The sequence below is a fragment of the Pongo abelii genome, chromosome 3, assembly GCF_028885655.2.
Source record: "Pongo abelii isolate AG06213 chromosome 3, NHGRI_mPonAbe1-v2.0_pri, whole genome shotgun sequence".
In the NCBI taxonomy this organism is placed as follows: domain Eukaryota; kingdom Metazoa; phylum Chordata; class Mammalia; order Primates; family Hominidae; genus Pongo; species Pongo abelii.
The window spans coordinates 17,040,353-17,061,798 of NC_071988.2; the positions used below are offsets into that span (position 1 = coordinate 17,040,353).

General features: G+C 40.1%; 1 protein-coding gene across 15 annotated transcripts in view; it reads right to left on the reverse strand.

Moving 5' to 3' along the window:
• The window catches only part of LCORL (ligand dependent nuclear receptor corepressor like), a 178,597-nt gene extending 157,485 nt beyond the window's left edge, over window positions 1-21,112 (reverse strand). For 9 of the 15 annotated variants that reach the window (XM_054553772.2, XM_024246454.3, XM_054553763.2 and 6 more), the window contains exon 1: window positions 19,408-21,112. In XM_054553772.2, coding sequence (XP_054409747.1) covers window positions 19,408-19,564 — 157 coding nt within the window. In that variant the 5' untranslated portion in view covers window positions 19,565-21,112. The other 6 variants (XM_054553764.2, XM_024246450.3, XM_054553769.2 and 3 more) reach the window with 5 other exon arrangements.
• Window positions 21,113-21,446: the final 334 nt, after the last annotated feature.

Below are 21,446 nucleotides of genomic sequence, written 5' to 3' on the forward strand. Positions count from 1 at the left end.
ATAAGCAATATCTTCTTTGGTTTGCTTCATGAATGTAAACTGTCAGATACATCTAAGACATAAACAATGCTTTCTTACTGGGTTTTAGAGTTACTCAAAATGCATTTCATATATAAGCTGCTCTCATCAGCACCACTCCCGCCTCTCACAAAACAAAACAAAAAAACCTTCTGGATTCTAGAACTTAAATTTTTTGGTTTATAACTAAACCGTATAGTACAAACAAAAATAGTTAATATTAAGCTAAAAGCAACAGTAAGACAACATGTCATGATGTTAATACTTTTCACCTTCTGTTGTAAATTTACAACTCCAAGAAAATGTGTAATTTGGGTTTATTCACATGAGAACATGGAATGAATTACAGTACACCAACCAACATATAAAATGTTTTGATAATTTTTATATTAAAAATTAAGCCAGAATTTGTTATATTGTTAAAGCTAGGTCACAAAAACATTGAGATTCATTATGCTTTCTCCTATTTTTGTACATATTTAAAATTGTCCATGATAATTTTTAAAACTCAGCCCAAGTCTTCATATATTCTCTTGGGAAGGTATTCTCTCAGGAAAGCTTTTTATTTCTCCAAAGAAAAAGTAATCAGAGTTTGCATGGGGTTGGTATAAAACAGAACTGCACCAGTAAATTCACTAAACGGAATGTGGAAAGTGGCATCTCTATCAATCCCACTGCTTAAAAACAAACTTAAATATCAATTTAATCCCAATTAGCAATAGAATAAGAACCAAAGTCCACAGGACAATATATATTTTTTTAAATCACAATCCGACCTCAAGCCAACTTTTGTACAGCCATGGTTTCTGCCACACTGCAAATTTGGGTGGTGCTATAATTTTCCAAGAACAGAATATATACCTCCGTGCTTTTGTCGTTGGTGCAGAAGTCATTAAAGGTTGAGAGCAGAGCAAAGTACTTCAACAGATTTTTCTTTGCACCATTGAAGACTAAACTAGAGAGAATAAAAGAAGAAGATAGGAAGCCATATAAGAATTTTTTTGCAGCAGTCTAGGTAAGAAATGAGGCTGACTTCAACTGGAGTGAAAATAAAGGGAAATGAATGGGTTTAAGATATATTTGAAAACCTAATTAATTGGTGGATTGGCACAGGAGATGAGAAGGAAGACAAGTAAAAGATGACTTTCAGGTGCTTGACTTGTGAAATTAGGTAAGTTGAGATAAAGAACACCAGAGAAACAGACTTTCTATTTGGTAGAGGGAGATCAAGAGTTAACTTTTAGGTATGTTACATATTAGGTTGGTGCAAAAGTAACTGCAGTTTTTGCCATCAAAAGTAATGGCAAAATATCCTAATATTAGAATACCTGAGAGACATACAAGTGGAGAGAGATCAAGTAAGTTAAATATTGGGATAGGTAACTGGTAGGGAGATAGAGAAATGAAGATCAAGGAAGTGTTTTAGGTTTTAAGATGTAATCACTATATGTCAAAGCTATAGGGATCTAAGACCTACGATTTTGAACCACGTTACGATCACTCTTATCAACTGAAAACCGACTTGAGGTGTAACTTTTCCAAATAACATTTGTTATTAAATTATTCAACATATCACATAAAAATACTACATAAAGTTACTCAGTTTATCTTGGCTAAATTTTCCTGACAGAGTAAGTGTTCAAACCTGGGGGAGGGGTGCACCACACACACAACAATAAAGTCCAAAGCCACCTGTGGATCTTCAAATGTTAAGAATGCAAGAATGCAAAGGTGCTACATGCATTCCTGCAGCAGAAACACAAGAGCTTTTGAACCAAAGCACAGAACTTGTAAGTAGAGGGGAACTCCATTCCATAATTGATTTCTCTGGGAAGTATTGGTGTACATATCCTTGCAATGACTGGCTTTAAGACAAACTAGCAAATAGCAATGTGTTGATCCGATTTCAGGCTATATATACTGACTCTACCTACCACATATACTATATGAAAATACACATATTATGTGAAAACGTTATTATTCATATATGGATTTCACATTGTACTAGCCCATTTTCATGCTGGTAACAAAGACATATCCAAGACTGGGCAATTTAAAAAAGAAAGAGGTTTATCGGACTTACAGTTCCGTGTGGCTGGGGAAGCCTCACAGTCATGGCAGAAGGTGTAAGGCACATCTCAGAAGGTGGCAGACAAGAGAAGAATGCTTGTGCAGGGAAACGTCCCTTTTTAAAACCGTCAGATCTCATGAAACTCATTCACTATCATGAGAACAGAGCAGGAAAGACCCACCCCCATAATCCAATCCCCTCCCACCAGGTTCCTATTGTGATACGTGGGAATTGTGGGAATTACAATTCAGATGAGATTTGGGTGGGGAAACAGCCAAACCATATCATTCCACCCTGGCCCCTCCCAAATCTCATGTTCTCACATTTCAAAACCAATCATGCCCTCCCAGCAGTCCCCCCACAAAGTCATAACTCATTTCAGCATTAACTCAAAAGTCCACAGTCCCACATCTCATCTAAGGCGTCCCTTCTGCCTATGAGCCTGTAAAATCAAAAGCAAGTTATCAGATACAATGGGGGTAACAGACGTTGTGTAAATAGAGCCATCCCAAATGGGAGAAATTGGCCAAAACAAAGGGGCTACAGGCCCCATGCAAATCCAAAATCCAGCAGGGCAGTCAAAGCTTTTTTTTTTTTTTTTTTTAGATGGAGTTTCACTCTTGTTGCCCAGACTGGAGGGCAATGATCTTGGCTCACTGCAACCTCCACCTCCCGGGTTCAAGCAATTCTCCTGCCGCAGCCTCCCAAGTAGCTGGGATTACAGATGCCTGCCACTACACCCAGCTAATTTTTTGTATTTTTAGTAGAGACGGGATTTCACTATGTTGGCCAGGCTGGTCTCGAACTCCTCACCTCAGGCGATCCACCTGCCTCAGCATCTCAAAGTGCTGGGGTTACAGGTGTGAGCCACCACACCTGGCTAACAGTCAAATCTTGAAGCTCAAAAATGATCTCCTTTGACTGCATGTCACACATCCAGGTCACACTGGATGGGTTCCCATGGTCTTGGGCAGCTCTGCCCCTGTGGCTCTGCAGGGTATAGCCTCCCTCCCAGCTGCTTTCACAGGCTGATGTTGAGTGTCTGCAGCTTTTCCAGGCACATGATGTAAGCTGTCAGTGGATCTACCATTCTGGGGTCTGGAGGACGATGGCCCTCTTCTCACAACACCACTAGGCAGTGTCCCAGCAGGGACTCTGGGCTCCGACCCCACATTTCCCTTGCACACTGCCCTAGCAGAGGTTCTCCATGAGAGCCCAGCCCCTGCAGTAAACTTCTGCCTGTGCATCCAGGCATTTCCACAAATCTTCTGAAATCTAGGCAGAGGTTCCCTAAACCTAATTCTTGACTTCTGTGCACTCACAGGCTCAACACCACATGGAAGCTGCAAAGGCTTGGGGCTTGCATCCTCTGAGGCCACGGCCCGAGCTCTATGTTGGCCCCTTTCAGTAATGGCTGGAGTGGCTCGGACGCAGAGTACCAGGTCTCTACACTGCACAGAGCACAGGGACCATGGATCCGGCCCATGAAACCACTTTTTCCTCCTAGGCCTCTGGGCCTGTGATGGCAGGGGCTTCCATGAAGACCTCTGACATGCCCTGGAGACAATTTCCCCACAGTCTTGGGGATTAACATTCGGCTCCTCATTACTTATGCAAATTTCTGCAGTGGGCTTGAATTTTACCTCAGAAAATGGAACTTTCTTTTTTTCACATTGCCAGACTGCAAAATTTCCAAACTTTTATGCTCTGTTTCCCTTTTAAAACCAAATGCCTTTAACGGCACCTAAGTCACCTCTTGAATGCTTTACTGCTTAGAAATTTCTTCTGCCAGATACCCTAAATCATCTCTGTCAAGTTCAAAGTTCCACAAATCTGTATAGCAGGGGCAAAATGCTGCCAGTCTGTTTGCTAAAACATAAAAAGAGTCACCTTTGCTCTAGTTCCCAAGAAGTTCTTCATCCCCATCTGATACCACCTCAGCTTGGATCTTATTGTTCATAACACTATCAGCATTTTTGTCAAAGCCATTCAACAAATCTCTAAGAAGTTCCAAATTTTCCCACATTTTCCTGTCTTCTAAGCCTTCCTAACTATTCAACCTCTGCCTGTTACCCAGTTCCAAAGTCACTTCCACATTTTCAGGTATTTTTTCAGCAGCGCCCCACTCTACTGGTACCAATTTACTGTATTAGTCCATTTTCACACTGCTGATAAACACATACCCAAGACTGAGCAATTTACAAAAGAAAGCGGTTTATGGGATTTACAGTTCCACGTGGCTGGGGAAGCCTCACAGTCACAGTGGAAGGTGAAAGGCACATCTCAGATGGTGGCAGACAAGGGAAGAGAGCTTGTGCAGGGAAAGTCCCCTTTTTAAAACCATCAGATCTCATGAGACTCATTCACTATCACAAGAACAGCGCAGGAAATACCCATTCCCCATAATTCAATTACCTCCCACCAGTTTCCTCCCATGACACGTGGGAATTGTGGGAGTTACAATTCAAGATAAGATTTGGGTGGGGACACAGCCAAACCATATCACATATATTATTATTATCTATTATATGAAAATACAATGCTCTATATCCTACTCTGGATAATGGTCCCATAATCCAGTTAGGCCTCCTAAACAGAAGCTTGGAAATGATCCTCTGTTCTTTCTCCTTTTTTCTGTATGGCCATATCTAATCAACAACTAAAATCCGTTTATTGTAACTCCTCTTGTAATAGTCTCCCCCTCTTCTCTGTTTCCACTACTACTCTTATTTCAGACCCTCAAAACTTGCTTGGTCTATCTTGACATCTCCTGATTTGCCTGTTATATTCTCCATACTAGCAGAGTAATCTTATAAAACCACAAATTAAACTATATCACTCCCATGCTTAAAATTCTTCAGTGGTTTTTCTCCACTTATAGTGTAAGTGAGTTAATTTCCTTATCTATAAAGTAGGATAAAAAATATAGTTCCTGCCTTATAAGACAGTTATGAAAATCAAATAAATTCTAAGTATAAGCACTTAATGCCTAATCCACAGTAAAATAATTTAAAATAATTACTACTATATCCTGCTTACATGTTTCTTCATGATTCAATTAAACAAACTATCTTTTCTCATTTCCCACAATCATCTTATGATTGTTCATGGACTCATATAAGGAAACCTCACCATTCCCCTCCTTTATGCTACAAATTTAATACTGTATATGCTTCTATTATCGCATTTATCGTATTCTGTAGTCAGAGAGCCTTGTTTTCCCCAGGAGACTGTGCTTCATGAAGACAATCTAATTCACCGGAGTCTCCTAGTACAATGCCCTGTCCATAAATAATTACTGAAAAAAATTATGAGGAAGAAAATATAAGCAAAAGGATTTTAGCAGATGGCCATGCTTCCTTCAACACTGAAAATACTATTATTCTTTATATAAAATAAAGGTGGCAATTTTAGAATGGGTCTGAGGAATGAGTAGGTCAGCAGAAACTCACTCTGACAGAGGATGAAAGGATCTGTGGGCTCAGACTGTTAAGAGTGAAAAGTTAGACAAGCAAGCTAATATGTACTCATAGGCAAATTCTATTCTATTTATATGCTATGCCAGAACACAAATACTAAAAGGTTAAGAAAGCAAAGAAGAAAAAAGTAATTATTGGGCTGATGCCAAAAGAGTAGTATGTAAAAAAAAATACAGGATTTTTACCAAGAAACTACTTTTCCATACCCTAAATTGGCACAGATAAGTACAAGGAAAGGAAGGTTAAAATGAAACAATTAGCTATATCCTATTAATTCATCTGCCATTCTTGGGGAAAGTTCAGAAGAGATGGAAAGCTATTGTTCATTATTCTTAGAATTAGGATAGAAGGTAACTAACTTTATATCCAGACTAAAACTTAACACTGCAAGTCTGTGCTATGGAAAAGCCTTGCCCACTAACTCCATGTTCTCATCATCATCCATTCCCAGTTGTAAAAGCAAGAAAAAAATTAGTGGATATTTTCTCTGATTAACCCATCACAGGGGAATCCTTATCTCTGACACTGTGCATTCAAATACAGAAGTCCCTGTTCTCTCTCACTCCAGGACAGGAATAAAAGGCTGAGGAGGCCTAAACCCAGAATACTTTTTCCCACCCCTGAAACTCAAGTTCTAAAATAAAATGAAAACAGCACTACTAAAGTTTTAGATGTAACAATCTGACCAGAAAGGATGAGACTTGCTAATTTTTAAATGAGGTTTGACCTGGTATAGTGGTTAAGACTGGATGTGAATTCTACTTTTGTATTTGCTAGGCAGAAAGACTTAGGCAAGTCACTTAGCCTCTCTAAGCCTGAATTTTCTCACTTGTAAAATGAAGATAAAAACTGTACTATTTCATATGGAAAATTATATGTGATAATACATATAAAAACTTAGAATCTACCTAACACACGGTAAGCACTCAATAAATATTATCATTATTTCAAGGGGCAATTCTTGCTGCTGGAACATCTGTAAGACAACATGTATATTACTAACTATGGTAGTTAGGGCTGAAAGTGATTAATACACAAGAACATACGTAGACTAATGACACAGTTTTTAAATACTTACATTTATGTTTTAACAATCTTTAACTTAAAAAAAAAAAAGTTTTAAGTATAGTAAGGAAGACTTTTATCTTCCCAACCATTTGAGAGTAAATGTCTACATAATGACCCACCACTCTTGAATTCTTAGTATTTCCCAATTCTCTCACAAAAACAACCATTAAAATCAGGAAATTAACGGTAATACACTATGCTCACTGCTACCGTAGTGCCACTGCTCCTAAGCCCCTTCTCAATGACCAGTATAGGGCATGTGTATGTATACATACACATACATTTCTATATCTATATATGATGAAAACCATGAGTTCCCACAATTACTTCATTTCCTATCCAACACCACAGACAGCATTCTAGTTTTCCCTACTTTCATACTAGTAACTCCCTTCTTGGACAATGAGAAGCCTGGCTCCCATTATTCTTAATACTGATCAATCTCCATGTACATAACCAATCTCCCACTGTAGCTGTCTCTTTCCCTACACCGACACCCTCCTCACCTCTCTTGGCCCCAAAATCCCTACCCCATGTATATAATCTCCTTACCCTGGTTCAGGTTCCTATTCCTCATGCCTGGCATCCCTCCTACAAGAATATCCTCCCCGCCCTGCTCAGGCTATGAAATCCCATATTGTACCGAGCTCCACTGAGAGGCCTTCCTCCCTTTACCCTCAGGCTCTAACACCTTGGACTCAGATACCTCTATGTATGGACTCCCTCCTCATCTCACTTGAGCCTCAATATACCTACACCAGGCTGCAATCCTACATGGGTCACTCCCTACCCCCTGCTATCTACTGGGGCCCTGAGAGCTCATGCAGGGTGACATCCCACCCCAAGTAGATGTCCTCCTTGCTGGGACCAGCTGACCTTCACACTCTCCTTCACAGATACCATATCATCCTGCTTGGGCTCCAATACCCTGCCTTAGCATGCCTTCCAATGGAGAGGTGCTCCTTACCCTTCATTCCATCAACCCCCATGGACACCCTCCTCACCGCACAAGGTTCCGAGATCCCACTCCTCTTAAATGACGATGTGGCTCTGCCTCCCACACACCCCACCCAGTGTGGATACCTACCCTTGTTTTCTCCCACTTGTTTTAGTACTGAGCTGTTCAGAAAGGGAGGAGGAAGAAGACATTGAAGAACAATTAATTATATTTTTTAAAAAAAGAGACACCAGTGAATAAACTGTGTAAGCACCTATAATCAGAGCTAATTAAAACAATAATTTATTTGTCAGAGTACCTGCTTTTTTCCACGTAAACAGTGCTCTATTCTTTTATACTAATTCCTTCTAAGTTTAAAAAGTTAATTGAAAATTATAATACAGAAGGGAGCACTGGGTTTCTTTCTAACCAAACATGCATTTTACTTAAGTATCTTACATAGGCCTGTGGAAAATCTAGTTAAGTTAAAAAGAAGGAAAAACCCTACTGATTTTATTTTGAGAGTTTAAAAAATACAGTTGTTCCAAACACTAAAATATACATAAATGTGTGTATGGGTGCATATATATATGTGTGTGTGTCTGTGTGTATATATATACATGTATGTGTGTATATATATGTATGTATGTGTGTATATATATATTTGAGATGGAGTCTTGCTCTGTTGCCCAGGCTGGAGTGCAGTGGCATGATCTCGGCTCATTGCAACCTCCGCCTCCCGGGTTCAAGCGATTCTCCTGCCTCAGCCTCCCGAGCAGCTGAGATTACAGGCACCTGCCACCACGCCTGGCTAATTTTTGTATTTTTAGTAGAGACAGGGTTTCACCGTGTTGGCCGGGCTGGTCTTGAGCTCCTGACCTCATATGATCTGCCTGTCTCAGCTTCCCAAAGCGCTGGGATGACAAACGTGAGCCACCGGGCCCGGCCATAACATATTTTTTAAAATATCCAGAACAAGTAAATTTGACTTGTTTTCAGAATATTAACAGTTGTATTGTTTCCAGAATACTTACCCCCAGATACAACCCTGCAAAAATTAACAGCCATGATTGTTACAACACCTTTCCCTTGCTCCTGGTTTCTATGAGGAAGGATGCATCAAAAGCACAACCTGAGCCTCTTTTTACCTTTAGCTAGTAAAGTGAATTATCCGGTTGGTGATTCTGGATTTGAGGAAGAGCTCAGTTCTATTCCTCTTGCCCCTGGGGTTGAGCTTTCAAAGGAGAACAAACCTCCAAAGACTCATATTCGGCTCTGCTTCTCTACTGAGCCTAGGACTGGATGGATAAGTCAGCCTATGCCAGACCACCTGACTCCCCCATCAAGCTATGCCTCTAACCTGGCCTATATTGGTAATAGAAAGATTATTTTGGCTTCCATCTTTCTCCTTGTTTTATTTCTCAAGTTGTTCAGAGCCCAAACAGAATGTCTTAATACATTCAAGTGAATGAAGACTGCTCATTTTCCCAGTTTTGATTTAAAAGGGCTGCTTTAATTTGAGCTTCTTAAAACTATTGCAAACAAAAAGCCCTCAAACCTGCACCAACAACAGATGTTCCAAATGAAAATAAGCTGACTTATCTGATCATGCTTATTACCCGTTTAAAAAAAAAAAAAAACAACTTCAAAGGCTTATAATTTCCTCCTTGTAGAAGCCATAATTTATACTTCCAGTCCTACTTTCTGCTGCTACCCTATAAACCAACGGCACTGTAATGCTAAATATTTTCAGAATATATCATTATTTATACTTAAATATATTTGCTTATACTATCTCTGCCCATTCCCTCCACTCTACTTTCCTGCTGTATCCTTTATCCCAGAGATCAGCAAACTATGGTTTATAGGCCAAATCCACCTATTTTTATAAATAAATGTTATTGAAACACAGCCATGCTTATTAATCTATGTCTTTCTTTTGCACTACAACAGTGGAGGTGAGTAGCTGCAATAGAGACCAGATGGCCCACAAAGCCTAAAACATTTACTGTCTGGCCCTTTAGAGAAAAAGTTTGCCAATCCTTGCTTTCACTCAATGTTTTGAAGCCTAGACATTTTGAATCCTTCAAGTCAAAATTAATTGTTCCCACTTCTGTCTTTCCATTACATTACACCAAGTCTAATATTTAACATCCCTGATCACTGTGAACTCTTTAAAAGCAAGGTAAATCCCATTCCTGTGTAAACAGTAAGCTTTTTGAACCACACCACAGTTCTTGCCTTTTCCATAAAATAGAACTCCCACAAACACTTTTCACATTCTTGGGGGAAGTACTTTGGAAGAAACTTGGCTTTTTTTTCTACTACTTATTCAGTCCTCTCAAAAGAAGGAAGAATAACTAATATTGGCAACATCCTTACAGTTGGTCCCTAGTGGGATGGATTAATGTTTTAAAAGTCATTTTTCATTCACGGCCAAGCCTCCTGCTCACTCCTACCAACAAGCATGGTAAACTCACTAGGGTACAGCTTCCTTGTATTTTAAGAGGCCTGCAGCTCCAGCTGTACTGTCTTTGATAGTCTGATAAGTCCAATTCAGGGAGTCAGGGAGTAAGGCAATCTAATGTCTAATTTTGGCCTCAGTTCCAAGCCAAGTTCTTCAATGCAACCTTACCATTTTAAAAAGCTAATATTTTGATTTTTTATTCCAAAGTCTATTTCTAGTTCAGAATCCAGTAAAGAAGAAACATAAAATTATACCCCCAAGCAATGGTCACACGTAGGACTCAAGATAATTGATGACTGACAACAGTAAATTAATTGTAGAAAAGAACATTCTTTTAAAATGTGTAATGCACCAATGTTACACATACCACATCTCAGTAACTTGATTAGAAAACTCTTTTTGAAGGGAAAAAAAGTAAATGTAGAATCCATATTAAGAGATTAAAACCAAGTCTATCCCATTTCTTTATCTAATATATTTGCCTCAGTATTTTGTTACTATCAGCTCTCAGCTTAATGAAATTAACATATAAAAGAATCATGGTTATCACTGATACAGAAAAGTATTCCCCATCTTACTAAGTATGGTAAATGGTAACGCCCATCTAAAAAACAAACATCCCTAGACCCCAGATATCTCCAATTACTGCTCTATTTATCAGTTCTTCCTCAAAATATAGCTCTTAAATTAGTAGTTTACTACAAATGTTATGTCCACTTGCACATATCTTAATTACTTTCTAACCTATTATAATATGGCTGCCATCTCCATCACTACTGAAATTTATCTAGTCAAGGTCACCTAGAGCCAAAAACAATGTACACTTCCCTGTTTCATGGTACTTGACATCTCATCAACATGTAACAATCCCTCCTTATTGTAATATTTTTCTCTCTCCTCTTGGATTTGGTAACACCACTCTCTCCTGGTTTTACAAAGCCAGTGACCTTACTTTGAGGTTTCTCTTCTTCTGCCCAAGGAAGGCTAAGATTCCTTAAGGTGTGGTACTGAGTCATCTACTAGTTATACTATCTAAACTATCTCTAATATACTCAAGTTATACTCTAGATATACTGTCCCCTATTCCTAAGTAATCTCATCTGTTTCTGTGGATTTAAATATCATCTTTATGCTGGTAGTTTTCTAATTTATACCTTCAGCCCAGATACTACTACTACATAAATATTATAGCATCTTTCATAAGAATAAAAATGGCAAACATTTGAGGACAGATATTATCCCAGTTTCATAGATTTCCATCTGTAAAAAGTGGAATGATTTGTGCCTAATGTTACAATGATAGGGGCTAAGAAGAAACTGGGTTATTTCCATTAAGTGATTTCTACCACTCGTGAGGACTTATTAGTTACCGTACCTAAACAGTTTATAATTTAAACATGAAGACTACTGGACAAAATTACTTCCTATGAGCACACCTTGGACATACTAGTCAGAAAAGAATTGGCCAATTTGAATTAATGGAGAAAGCTCTTAAATTTGCTTTTCAATAAATACTTTAGAAAAGACTCTAGGTTGCAGTTGAATTTTTTTTTTTTTCTGAGTCTTGGTCTGTCACCTAGGCTGGAGTACAGTGGCATGATCTCATGCACTGCAACCTCCGCCTCCCAGGTTCAAGTGATTCTCGTGCCTCAGCCTCCCGAGTAGCTGGGACTACAGGAATGTGCCACCAAGCCCAGCTAATTTTTGTATTTTTAGTAGAGATAGGGTTGTGTCATGTTGGCAAGGCTGGTCTCCAACTCCTGGGCTCAAGTGATCCGCCTGCCTCAGTCTCCCAAAGTGCTGGGATTACAGGGATGGGCCACCGTGCCTGGCCTGCAATTTAATTTTAAAGGCGACTGAGGATGCAGGGTAGAAGATATAAAAAGACACTCAAGAATTTGGGGCAATGTGGATAAAAAAGGACAAAAGTCTATGAAAAAGGTTGAGTTGTCTAAAGAAGAAACTAGACAAACTGAAGAAGCAGGCTGGTAAACTATGACCAACTAGATAAACATGGCTGGCAGCTCCTATCTCATGAAAAAAAGACAAATGGGAGATACTACAGCTTTGTAAACTATGAAATCAAAGCAGCTACTTTAAACAATGATTTACTATTGGTTGTAAGTCAGACTGAAAGACAGTAAAACCAGCAATGCAGACACTGATATAAACCAGAATCTTATCTAGATCTGTTCTAATGCTTACTGCATTAAAAAAAAAAAAATTGAATCCATGAGATACTGTAAAGAAGGTAATAATAGCTTGGCAACAGATTAAGGTAAAAAAAAGAAGAAAAGACGCAAATGTAGCAAGCAGGATAAGGTTGCTGCCAATTATGGGAAAACTATATGAAAGGAAAGGAGATGAGATACAGACAATTCCTCATTTTAAGTTTTGTTTTCTATCAAACACAAAAATTCTCAAAACAAAATTTTTATTTTGCTTTAATTAAGAACAAAGTGGTATTCTTCAAATACAAAGATGGCATTAGTTTGTTAATCAGTTTTCTATGGGTAGCAGTAGGCTGGTCTGGGCCCCCCATTCACATTCTCTTACCTAGATTGCATTGTGAATAAAAACCCTTGCAAAGATTACTTGATTATAGATTCAGCTCTTAAGTATGAACTCTATACAGTTAGGCAGGTCCTTAAAATTTTGGACCTATGTCCTTGGTGCTCTGTTATCTATCAGCCATGAATGCTAGTCATATATACCAAAAGGAAGGAATACTACTAAAAAGAAAAGATAGAAACTTCCCACCAAAAATGTAGGTTATTACAATTGAAAGATGAGATTTACTAATGAGGGATAAAAAGTTACATAACATAACCAAAAATCTATATATCTTTGTTGCTCCTCCCAAGACTGCACTATGACAGAAGAATTAAAGACCAGGGTTGAAAGTCAGACAAATGAGAGGAATGTAGAGGACACATAACAGCAATTTATCATGCGCACGGCCAATCAGGAAGCAGCGCACCCATGTAGCCAAACAAGGGATGTAGTATGTGCACAAAGAGGGCATCACACAAAAAAGACTGGTTAAGACCAGTCTGTAGCCCATATCTAACATTTACAAAATACAAAACTACACACTGCTTGGTTCCAAAGATGGCAGAATTTTACTCTTTCGAATATAAAAAGATCCAAGAGTACAGAGAACTTCAAAATTTGCATGCAAAATTCATCAATATGCCTATTTTACAGAAAGACTTGATATATGTCTTAACCATTCAACTACTCATCAGCATCACAGATTCCATTTGTCCAATGCACACTATTAGGTGGTGCCACAATTTACATCTTTTAAAATAGAAAACATTTGATAGTGCTTGAAAAAAACAGCTGTATAAACAAAGTCTTTTGGATAGCAGACCCATTCATACCAGTCCGATCAATCCAGATTTCTAAGTAAATCTACCCTTATGGGGTTTACATGGCAACAGTGACAAGATGAGGGAGAAGTTAGTGGTAAGATAAAGGAGCAGGAGACAAGAAGCATCCAGAAAGTAGCAACAAGTTGATTAACAGGAAAAGTAAAATAGAGAGTAGATACCCACAAAAAGTAACTTCGAGATGATCTAGTATGATATAAATTTTTTAAATGAGCTAAAAATAATTTATTGTATTCAGTTACCACATAGCCAAAAGATTCCTTTCGGTATCAAAGGCTTTCCTGGTTTCATACATAAAAAGCCAGGATTAGACTAAGTGATACTCTGTGATTCTAAAACTATAATTCTGTGGCTCTAGAATAGTCTAGAATACAGACCATTCAAGCCCTTACTATCTTTTCTTTAACATATTCCATGATCTTTTCGCTGTTCATCAGGATTCCTACCAGAAAGAATCTATTGGCAAAAACGTTAAGAGTTCAAAGCTAATAACCTGTATAAACCAATCATAATACTAGCAAACACTTAGGGAATGTTTTCTATATGAAAGACACATATCAACATATATTAACACAAAATTAGCAAACAACCTGATTATCTCCAATTTACAGACTAAGAAACTAAAGTATAGACAGGTTAAGCTACTTGTCCACACTGCTAAGTGGTAACAATAGGATTCAAACACAAGTAGTCTAGCTCTAGAATCTTTATGTTTATTTGCTGTTTTATACTACCAAAATAAAAGATTTGAGGAAAAATAAATTAAGCTATAGGTTTAGTTATTATTAACAGGCTTTAATTAAGTGGTATCATGGTAATCAAGAGTTGGCTGGAGCAACTACTGTATAGAACTGAACTATGCAAAGTGAAAGCCATTTGCTACATGTGACTATTAAGCCAGCTAAAATGTGTCTAGTCCAAATTGGGATGTGCTATCAATGTAAAATACCTGATTTTGAAGACTTAATATTTTTAAAAAATATAAACTGACTCAATAATGTCTATATGGATTAGTGTTAAAATGATAATATATTTAACACATTAGGATAAGTATGCTTTTTAAATGTGGTTATTAGAAGATTTAAATTTACATGTTTTACTTCCATTATATTTCTACTGGACAACACTGTTATATAGGAAAGATACTGGAGTTTACAGAATGATTCTAAACCAATCTTTGTCATTCTGTTTTGCTGCTGTGCCCTTAGACAAAATGGTTACAGTGATTATCAGCTTCTGTACCATAAAAATCAGGTTTAAAAACAGTCCTAAAACCTACTGCTTAGATTTTGGTATCTAAGTCTGTTTTCCACTGAAAAGAATGGAGGTAAATTTGGAAAAGAAGCTCATGCCACAGCTTGGACAGATAAAATACAACATTAACCTGGAATATCTTGTTTTTGCAGAAATAACACTGGAACCAGCTTGATGAGACACCCATTGGCCAAACCTGGGACAATTTGTGAATCAAAATAATGACAGCAATGGATTTAACCACTGAATAAAATTAAAAATCCATGAGTTCATACAGATAAAAACAACTGAATAAATAATGGAGATGGGAAAGATTACCTTATGTCAGAATGTCAACTAATAATTATAGAAGGAATGAAGTCAGATAATCATCAATTGATGCTAATACTTGTGGGTGAAATTTTGATTATACTATGTAAATATACTGTTCCCCAAAATTATTTTTCCACAAATTGCATATTAGTTACAATGAGATAAATAATAACTTTCAGGGATACATATGAGGGATACCAGCTTAACAAAATTTTCAAAGCTAACATCACCAACATTGGTACACACCAACATCATGAATCTCAAGATATGATGTACTAAGAAGGGCAGAACATCTCTTAAGTGGTATTCCTGCCAAAATGCATAACCAATCTAATCACGAGAAAGCAACAGATAAATTCAAATTGAGGGACGTTCTACAAAATAGCTGCCCTGTACTTTTAAAAATGTCAAGGTCAAGAAATAGTAAGGTTGACGAAGTGTTCCCGATTAAAAGTGACTAAGGAGACATAATTACCAAATGTAATGCATGATCCTGAAGTGGATCCCAGAATAAGAGGAAAAAAAGCTAACAGAAAAAATAGATAAACAGATATAATTTCAATATGGACCATAAATTGGATAACAGTATATCAGCATTAAATCTTCTGGTTTTAATAACCTCACTATAACTAGGTAAGACAGTACCCTTGTTTTTTAAAAATATACACTGAAGAATTTAGGGGTAAAGAGGTTGATGTCTCTGAATTACTCTCAAATTGTTCTGAAAAAATACAGAGAGATCAGTATAAAGCAAGAATGATAAACACAGCAAAATGTAAAACAACAAATGTAGGTACATAGGAGTTCTATTCTTCCAACTTTTAAGCTTGAAATTACATCAAAATACAAAATTTTTAAATATTGGCCAGTCTCCCAGATCAGATATCCTAATGGACTATACAAGTCCTGATGATGTTTAAAAATATACAAGTGTATTTCTTTTATTCTAGACCTGTTTTAAATTGTATGACTTATCAAATGCTAATTATATTATACATTTCATGAGATCCAGGACTGTATTTGTTATTTCTCAATATCATAGTTAGTACTAGGATACTATTTACCACATCCAATAAGCACTCGAACATTTGTGACATGAGCTACTGAAAACTATAACACAGTACAGTATAGGATAATTATAGAAAAACAGTCAAATTATAAAAAGTACCACAATGTAAATAGAGATATTAATTGGGACAAAAGGTTGTAGGACAACTCTTCAATGAAAAGAAAACTATGTGGAATGAACCAGAACAGTAGTTAAAAATCTAACATAAAGAGATGAATGCCACAATTAGAGGAAGGTAAACATCTCATTCCATATTAAGAGTTAAACGTTTACCTTTGTGGCTAACTACAAGCAGTCATGACAACTAAAACAACTTTCTTCCCTATAAAATTAGAATATTATATGAGTTATAAAATGAATCAGATTAGAGTTAGGCTAAGAACTGAGATTCAAAATCTCATTAGGGGCTCAATACTAATTTGCTGTACAACCCTGAGACGCTGCCTACAATTCCATACCTCACTTAAAATTAAGATGTTTGGATCATTTCCTTTCCCAAAAGGCAAGAAGGGTATTATTTTATAAAAATGATTGTAAGCAATGAGAGCACCGAATATTATATATATACTGAATATACACATGTGTATGCATATATATTCACACATGTATACACATGCAAAGGGAAAATAATATGGCTTTTTTATAAATGTTTATAAAGTAATGAATGTAAGGCACATTAATAGCAAAAGGTAATTATCCAAACTCCATTTAATCCCAATTCACACTATAAATAAGTGCTTAACACCTAAGATGCTAAAAAAAGCCCAATCAACAAGTGTATACTCTGTTTAAATGGATGTTATTGTTTATTTTAAAATAACAATGGGGTTCGAGACCAGCCTGGCCAACATGGCGAAACCTAATCTCTACTAAAAATACTAAAATTAGCTGGGCGTGGTGGCGGGCGCCTGTAATCCCAACTATTTGGGAGGCTCAGGCAGGAGAATCGCTTGAATCCAGGAGGCAGAGGTTGCAGTGAGCTGAGATCGCACCGCTACACTCCAGCCTGGGCGACAGAGTGAGACTCCATCTCAATAAATAAATAAATAAATAAATAAATAACAAAAAATATGAGACAGGTTTTAATAGGGCTTAATTAGGACGGGGACTGTGGGAAACAATTCTCAAATATAGTCAGAAGCCAGGGACAAAATTTCTTTTCACATACGACACAATGTAATCACATATTGCAATAAAAGTGTAATACAGTATTAACTTTCACTGTCTTCCAATTTTACTTGAATATACAAGTAGGTAAGGCAAAAAGATATTCTAGTTCCCTTTTCCATCAAATCCAATGAATTGTGTTTCATTTAAAGTTTGACTATTTTTCAAGTCTATACATTTTTATGATGCAAAGCTATATTTAATGTATCTAAATAAGCAAGAAGATCAGAAAAAAAAACCAACCAAAATATTCCAAAACATAAAAAGACATCCTCAAATCACTTTGTGCCTTGACAAAACTTAACAGTAATATCATAAGCCAGTGTTGCAATGCTGTCATCCTACCTAATTCTACCTAAATGAGCTCAGTAATTTCTAAATTGGTTTCCAGAAGAGATCTTTACATCAGCAATTATCAAAAACAGCCCATTTTGTATTCAAGAAGCACAAACAACAATATTTAGTTTTTTAAACAATTTATATAAAGAATACCTAGAAGTTTTTTTTTACACTTCATAAACTAAAATCACTTATGAATACTTGACTAAAGCTATTTCTCATCATCTTTCCTTAGAGAAGACCAAAATACATTTTTCGTAAGGGCAAAACAAAAGCAGTAAATTACTTAAACATCACTTAAATGCCCCCTAAAGTAATCTTCCTTTCTCGTACATTTTCCTATATTCAACGCATTCTGCGGTACACATTTCTGAATTGAAATTGTATTAAGTTTAACCTAACACGATCTCTTTTCTACTAGTGAAAAAAAGATCTTAAGACGTTAACCAAACACATGGGAGGCGGGGTCGGGGGTGCGAGGTGGTGCCAGAGCAGATGGAAACAAGGTAAGAGAGTTGTTTTCTTAAGACACTAGGGTTACTCCCCAACTCCAAATGCCAAGATTCACTCGCCAGTAGAGCAAGCTGCTGCCACTATCCACTGCTTACACAATACAACCTTCCTTTCTACCTCTTCCCCTACACTCCCACCCATAACCCCCTTCCAAAACAAACACCCACAACGCGCCCCATTCCATAATCCGTGTTCGCCCCTCTAAGCCCACTAAACGAACCTGCTGGATAACAGCTCTATGCATTCGTCTCACTTAGGCAAAAAAGAAAAAAAAAAAAAAAAAAAAGCGACTGCAGCAAGGTCGGGAGTCCCACCATTCCTGTCACCCTAAACAATCCACAGGGTCAGAGCCCCAAGCCCAGAAGTTTGAAGCAAAACGATTCAGATCCAACCAAAAAGAGGGAATTGCAGTTGAATGGGGATGGGAGGTGGGGAGGGCGATGCGTGTGTGCGTGTGTGCGTGTGTGTGTGTGTGTGTGTGTGTGTGTGTAAGGAAGAGTCCATCACATGACAGTGAAAGAGGTACCAGAGTCGTCGGGGCGTCCGCAAGCAGAAGGGGGGGGAGGGTGTCGTTGCCGTGGCAACACCCCCCATCCGTCCAGACTTCCAAAGAGGGAGGAAGAACTTCAAATCCCAACCGTCAGCGCTCAAGCGGCTCCTTCTTAAAGGGGTACACACAGCGCCGCCGCCGAGCGCGAGAGGGCAGAGTTGGGCGCCCCCCGCCCCTCGGGCGACGCCCCCGCCGCCCCTCGCCCCCAGCCGGCCCATCCGCGGCCCCCGCCCTGCGAGCGCCCGTGGGTCTCCAGGTCCAGGTCCCCGGGAACTGGCCGCGTCTGCTCACCCGGCCCCCGGCGGCGAGAAGGGGGTGTGTGTGCGCTCGGCGGGGGCGCGGACCAGCCCGCCTTCCTCCGGCCGCCCTGCCCGCCGGCTCCCCTCCGCCAGGGCGCCGACCCACCGGGCCGCTTCCTCCCTGCTGTCAGGGTGGACGGCAGGCGACGGCGGGCAGCGACGGGCGCCGAGGAGTTTCGGGGAGAGCGCGAGCGGGCGGCTTCCTCGGGGGCTCAGCAAGCGGGTCCAAACTAACAGTTCCCGGGGAGCCCAAGAGCTGAGAAGGCGAAGGAGGGCGGACCGCGCCGGGCCAGCAGCCCGCAAGACAAAAGGCGAGCGCCGGGGCCGCCGCGCCGCGCCGCTCCCATCTCGCTCCCCCACCGAACTAACCCGAACGGGAGATTCAACTAAACCCCTCAGCCACAAACTCCTCGGGCTGCGACAGCGGTCGCCGCGCGGAGCCCGGGGCCCCGGCCCGCGTCTCTCTTACCTACACAGTGCATGAGGCGGTGGCGCCAAGAGTCGAGTTCCCGCCGGAATCCTCTCCTCTCCGCCGCGCACCGAGGGCTCCGGCACTGAGCGGCGGCGGCGGCGGCGGCGGCAGCAGCGGCGGCGGCAGCGGCCATTCTCTCTCTTCCCTTGTCCATCTGCGTCCCGCGTCACGCGCCCTCATTTACATACGAGCAGCGCAGGCACGAGGCAGGGGCGCGAGCCCTCGGCGCGAGCCCCGGAGCGCGCGCCCCCCGGAGGGGGGTTGATTGACACGTGTCACTACCTTCCCTCTGCCTTGCCCTCCCCCTCCCACCGCTCCCTCAGGGAGAGGCGGGGAGGGAGCCAGAGGAGAAGGAAGCAACCTGCCGCTTCCGCTGACCCCGCCTCCCCACCCACTACCCTCCTCCCCCTCCCGCTGGAGTTTACTCAGGCGAGCCATACCGCTCCCGCCGCCCGCGAAAACCCTGAGCGGGAGCGAGAGACCCGGAGCCCAGCCAGGAACCGGCGTGCTAGTGGAGCGGACTAGCAACGCCTACTTTCTGCCTTCACTACGGGACTCCGACAGTCCGGAGACTTCACTTCCCAGGCTCCATTTCGCCAGGATCCCGAAGCCGAACTTGGCGCCGTGGCGCGTTGCTTGCCGGTCATTGTAGTCCAGAAGAAAGGATCGGTTTTGTTTGTTTGTTTGTTTGTTTTTCTTCCCCTCCCACACTTGGATTTGCAGGCTGGCCTGCAGCTTCTCTGCGCCGCGCCGCTGGGGGGCTGAGTCTGTCGCTCCCTGCGCCCGGGATCATGCGCTGCCCGGGTGGTCGGGTCTGACCCGACTGCTTTAGCTTCCTCAGGCTCTGCGATAGAAGGGTGGTGGAAGCCGCAAGAGTTGTCGGCCCCTGGTGGATTCAGGCTGCGCTTTGTGTTTTAAGTGCTGGAAACTTTCCGGGGTCGCTGTCTTCCTGTCACTCCGCAGGGAAAGGGCAAACCGGTCATTCGGCTACATCTGGAATAACTGCCAAACGTCCAGAGAGAGATCCCGGAGTGACTTCGGTATTCAAGGCGAAAAGATCTCGGAAAGCCAGAATATTTGCAAGAACTAGGAAAAAGATGCGGGTTTTTTTCACTGAAAATTACTTGCAGGGGACTGGGTGTAGCCGGCTGAAAACTGCAGAAGGAAAATTTTCTTTATAAGCTCCTGGAGGGCAGCGACCCACTGAGATCTCTGTACCGTGACATCTGTCGCTCACTAGACCCTAGTACAGTGCGTGACACGAGATTAAGCACTTTACAAAGGTTAATGGAATGAATTCTACGCCGTGCTAGAGAAAATAACTTCTTCAGAGAGAGCGAGGAGGAATCTTATGTTTAAATACAGACTCCAATCACAGTTTTTACTTTTGCACCAGAGCGATTGTGCGCTTGTTTCCGCATACGTGCAGTTTATCAAGCCGAAGCTAAGCTACCCAACGTTTGCTAAGAAGTACTGTGTATTTCTGGAAATTTATTCACAAGTCTGTGGGAAATATGTTTAATTCTTCTTGGAAATCTCATACATTCTGAGTTCAGTACCACCTTCCCTGTTTTGTGGCTTATCCTTATCCACCTTCTTTCTTTTTCTTCCTATGAGAAAGTATTTCTTTGCTCATTATGACTTCAGTAGTGAAGATGTAATTTTACATCTTCATAAGTTAAAAATAATAAAGTTTGAACGCATAATCACCTTTTCTAGAACGGTCACAATTGGAGTGCAGGTGAAATCACTAGTGAAGGTGATTTTGGAATTGTCAGTGGATGGTTTTAGTTTTAGTTAACTACTTCCACTCATAATTGCCGCGATGATCAGCCTTTGCAGTTTTCCTGATCGCTTTTATAGTAATCTACATTAGTTAGGATGGGAAAAATTATGATGCAGTAATAAATGATCCAAGAATCTTAGTGGCTTAAAACAACAACAAAAAACTATTTCCTGATTATCTACATGTTCATCTCTGGGTGGCAGGAGGAGGGGGCTTCATTCCATGTGGTCTCACTAAGCAACTGGATCCT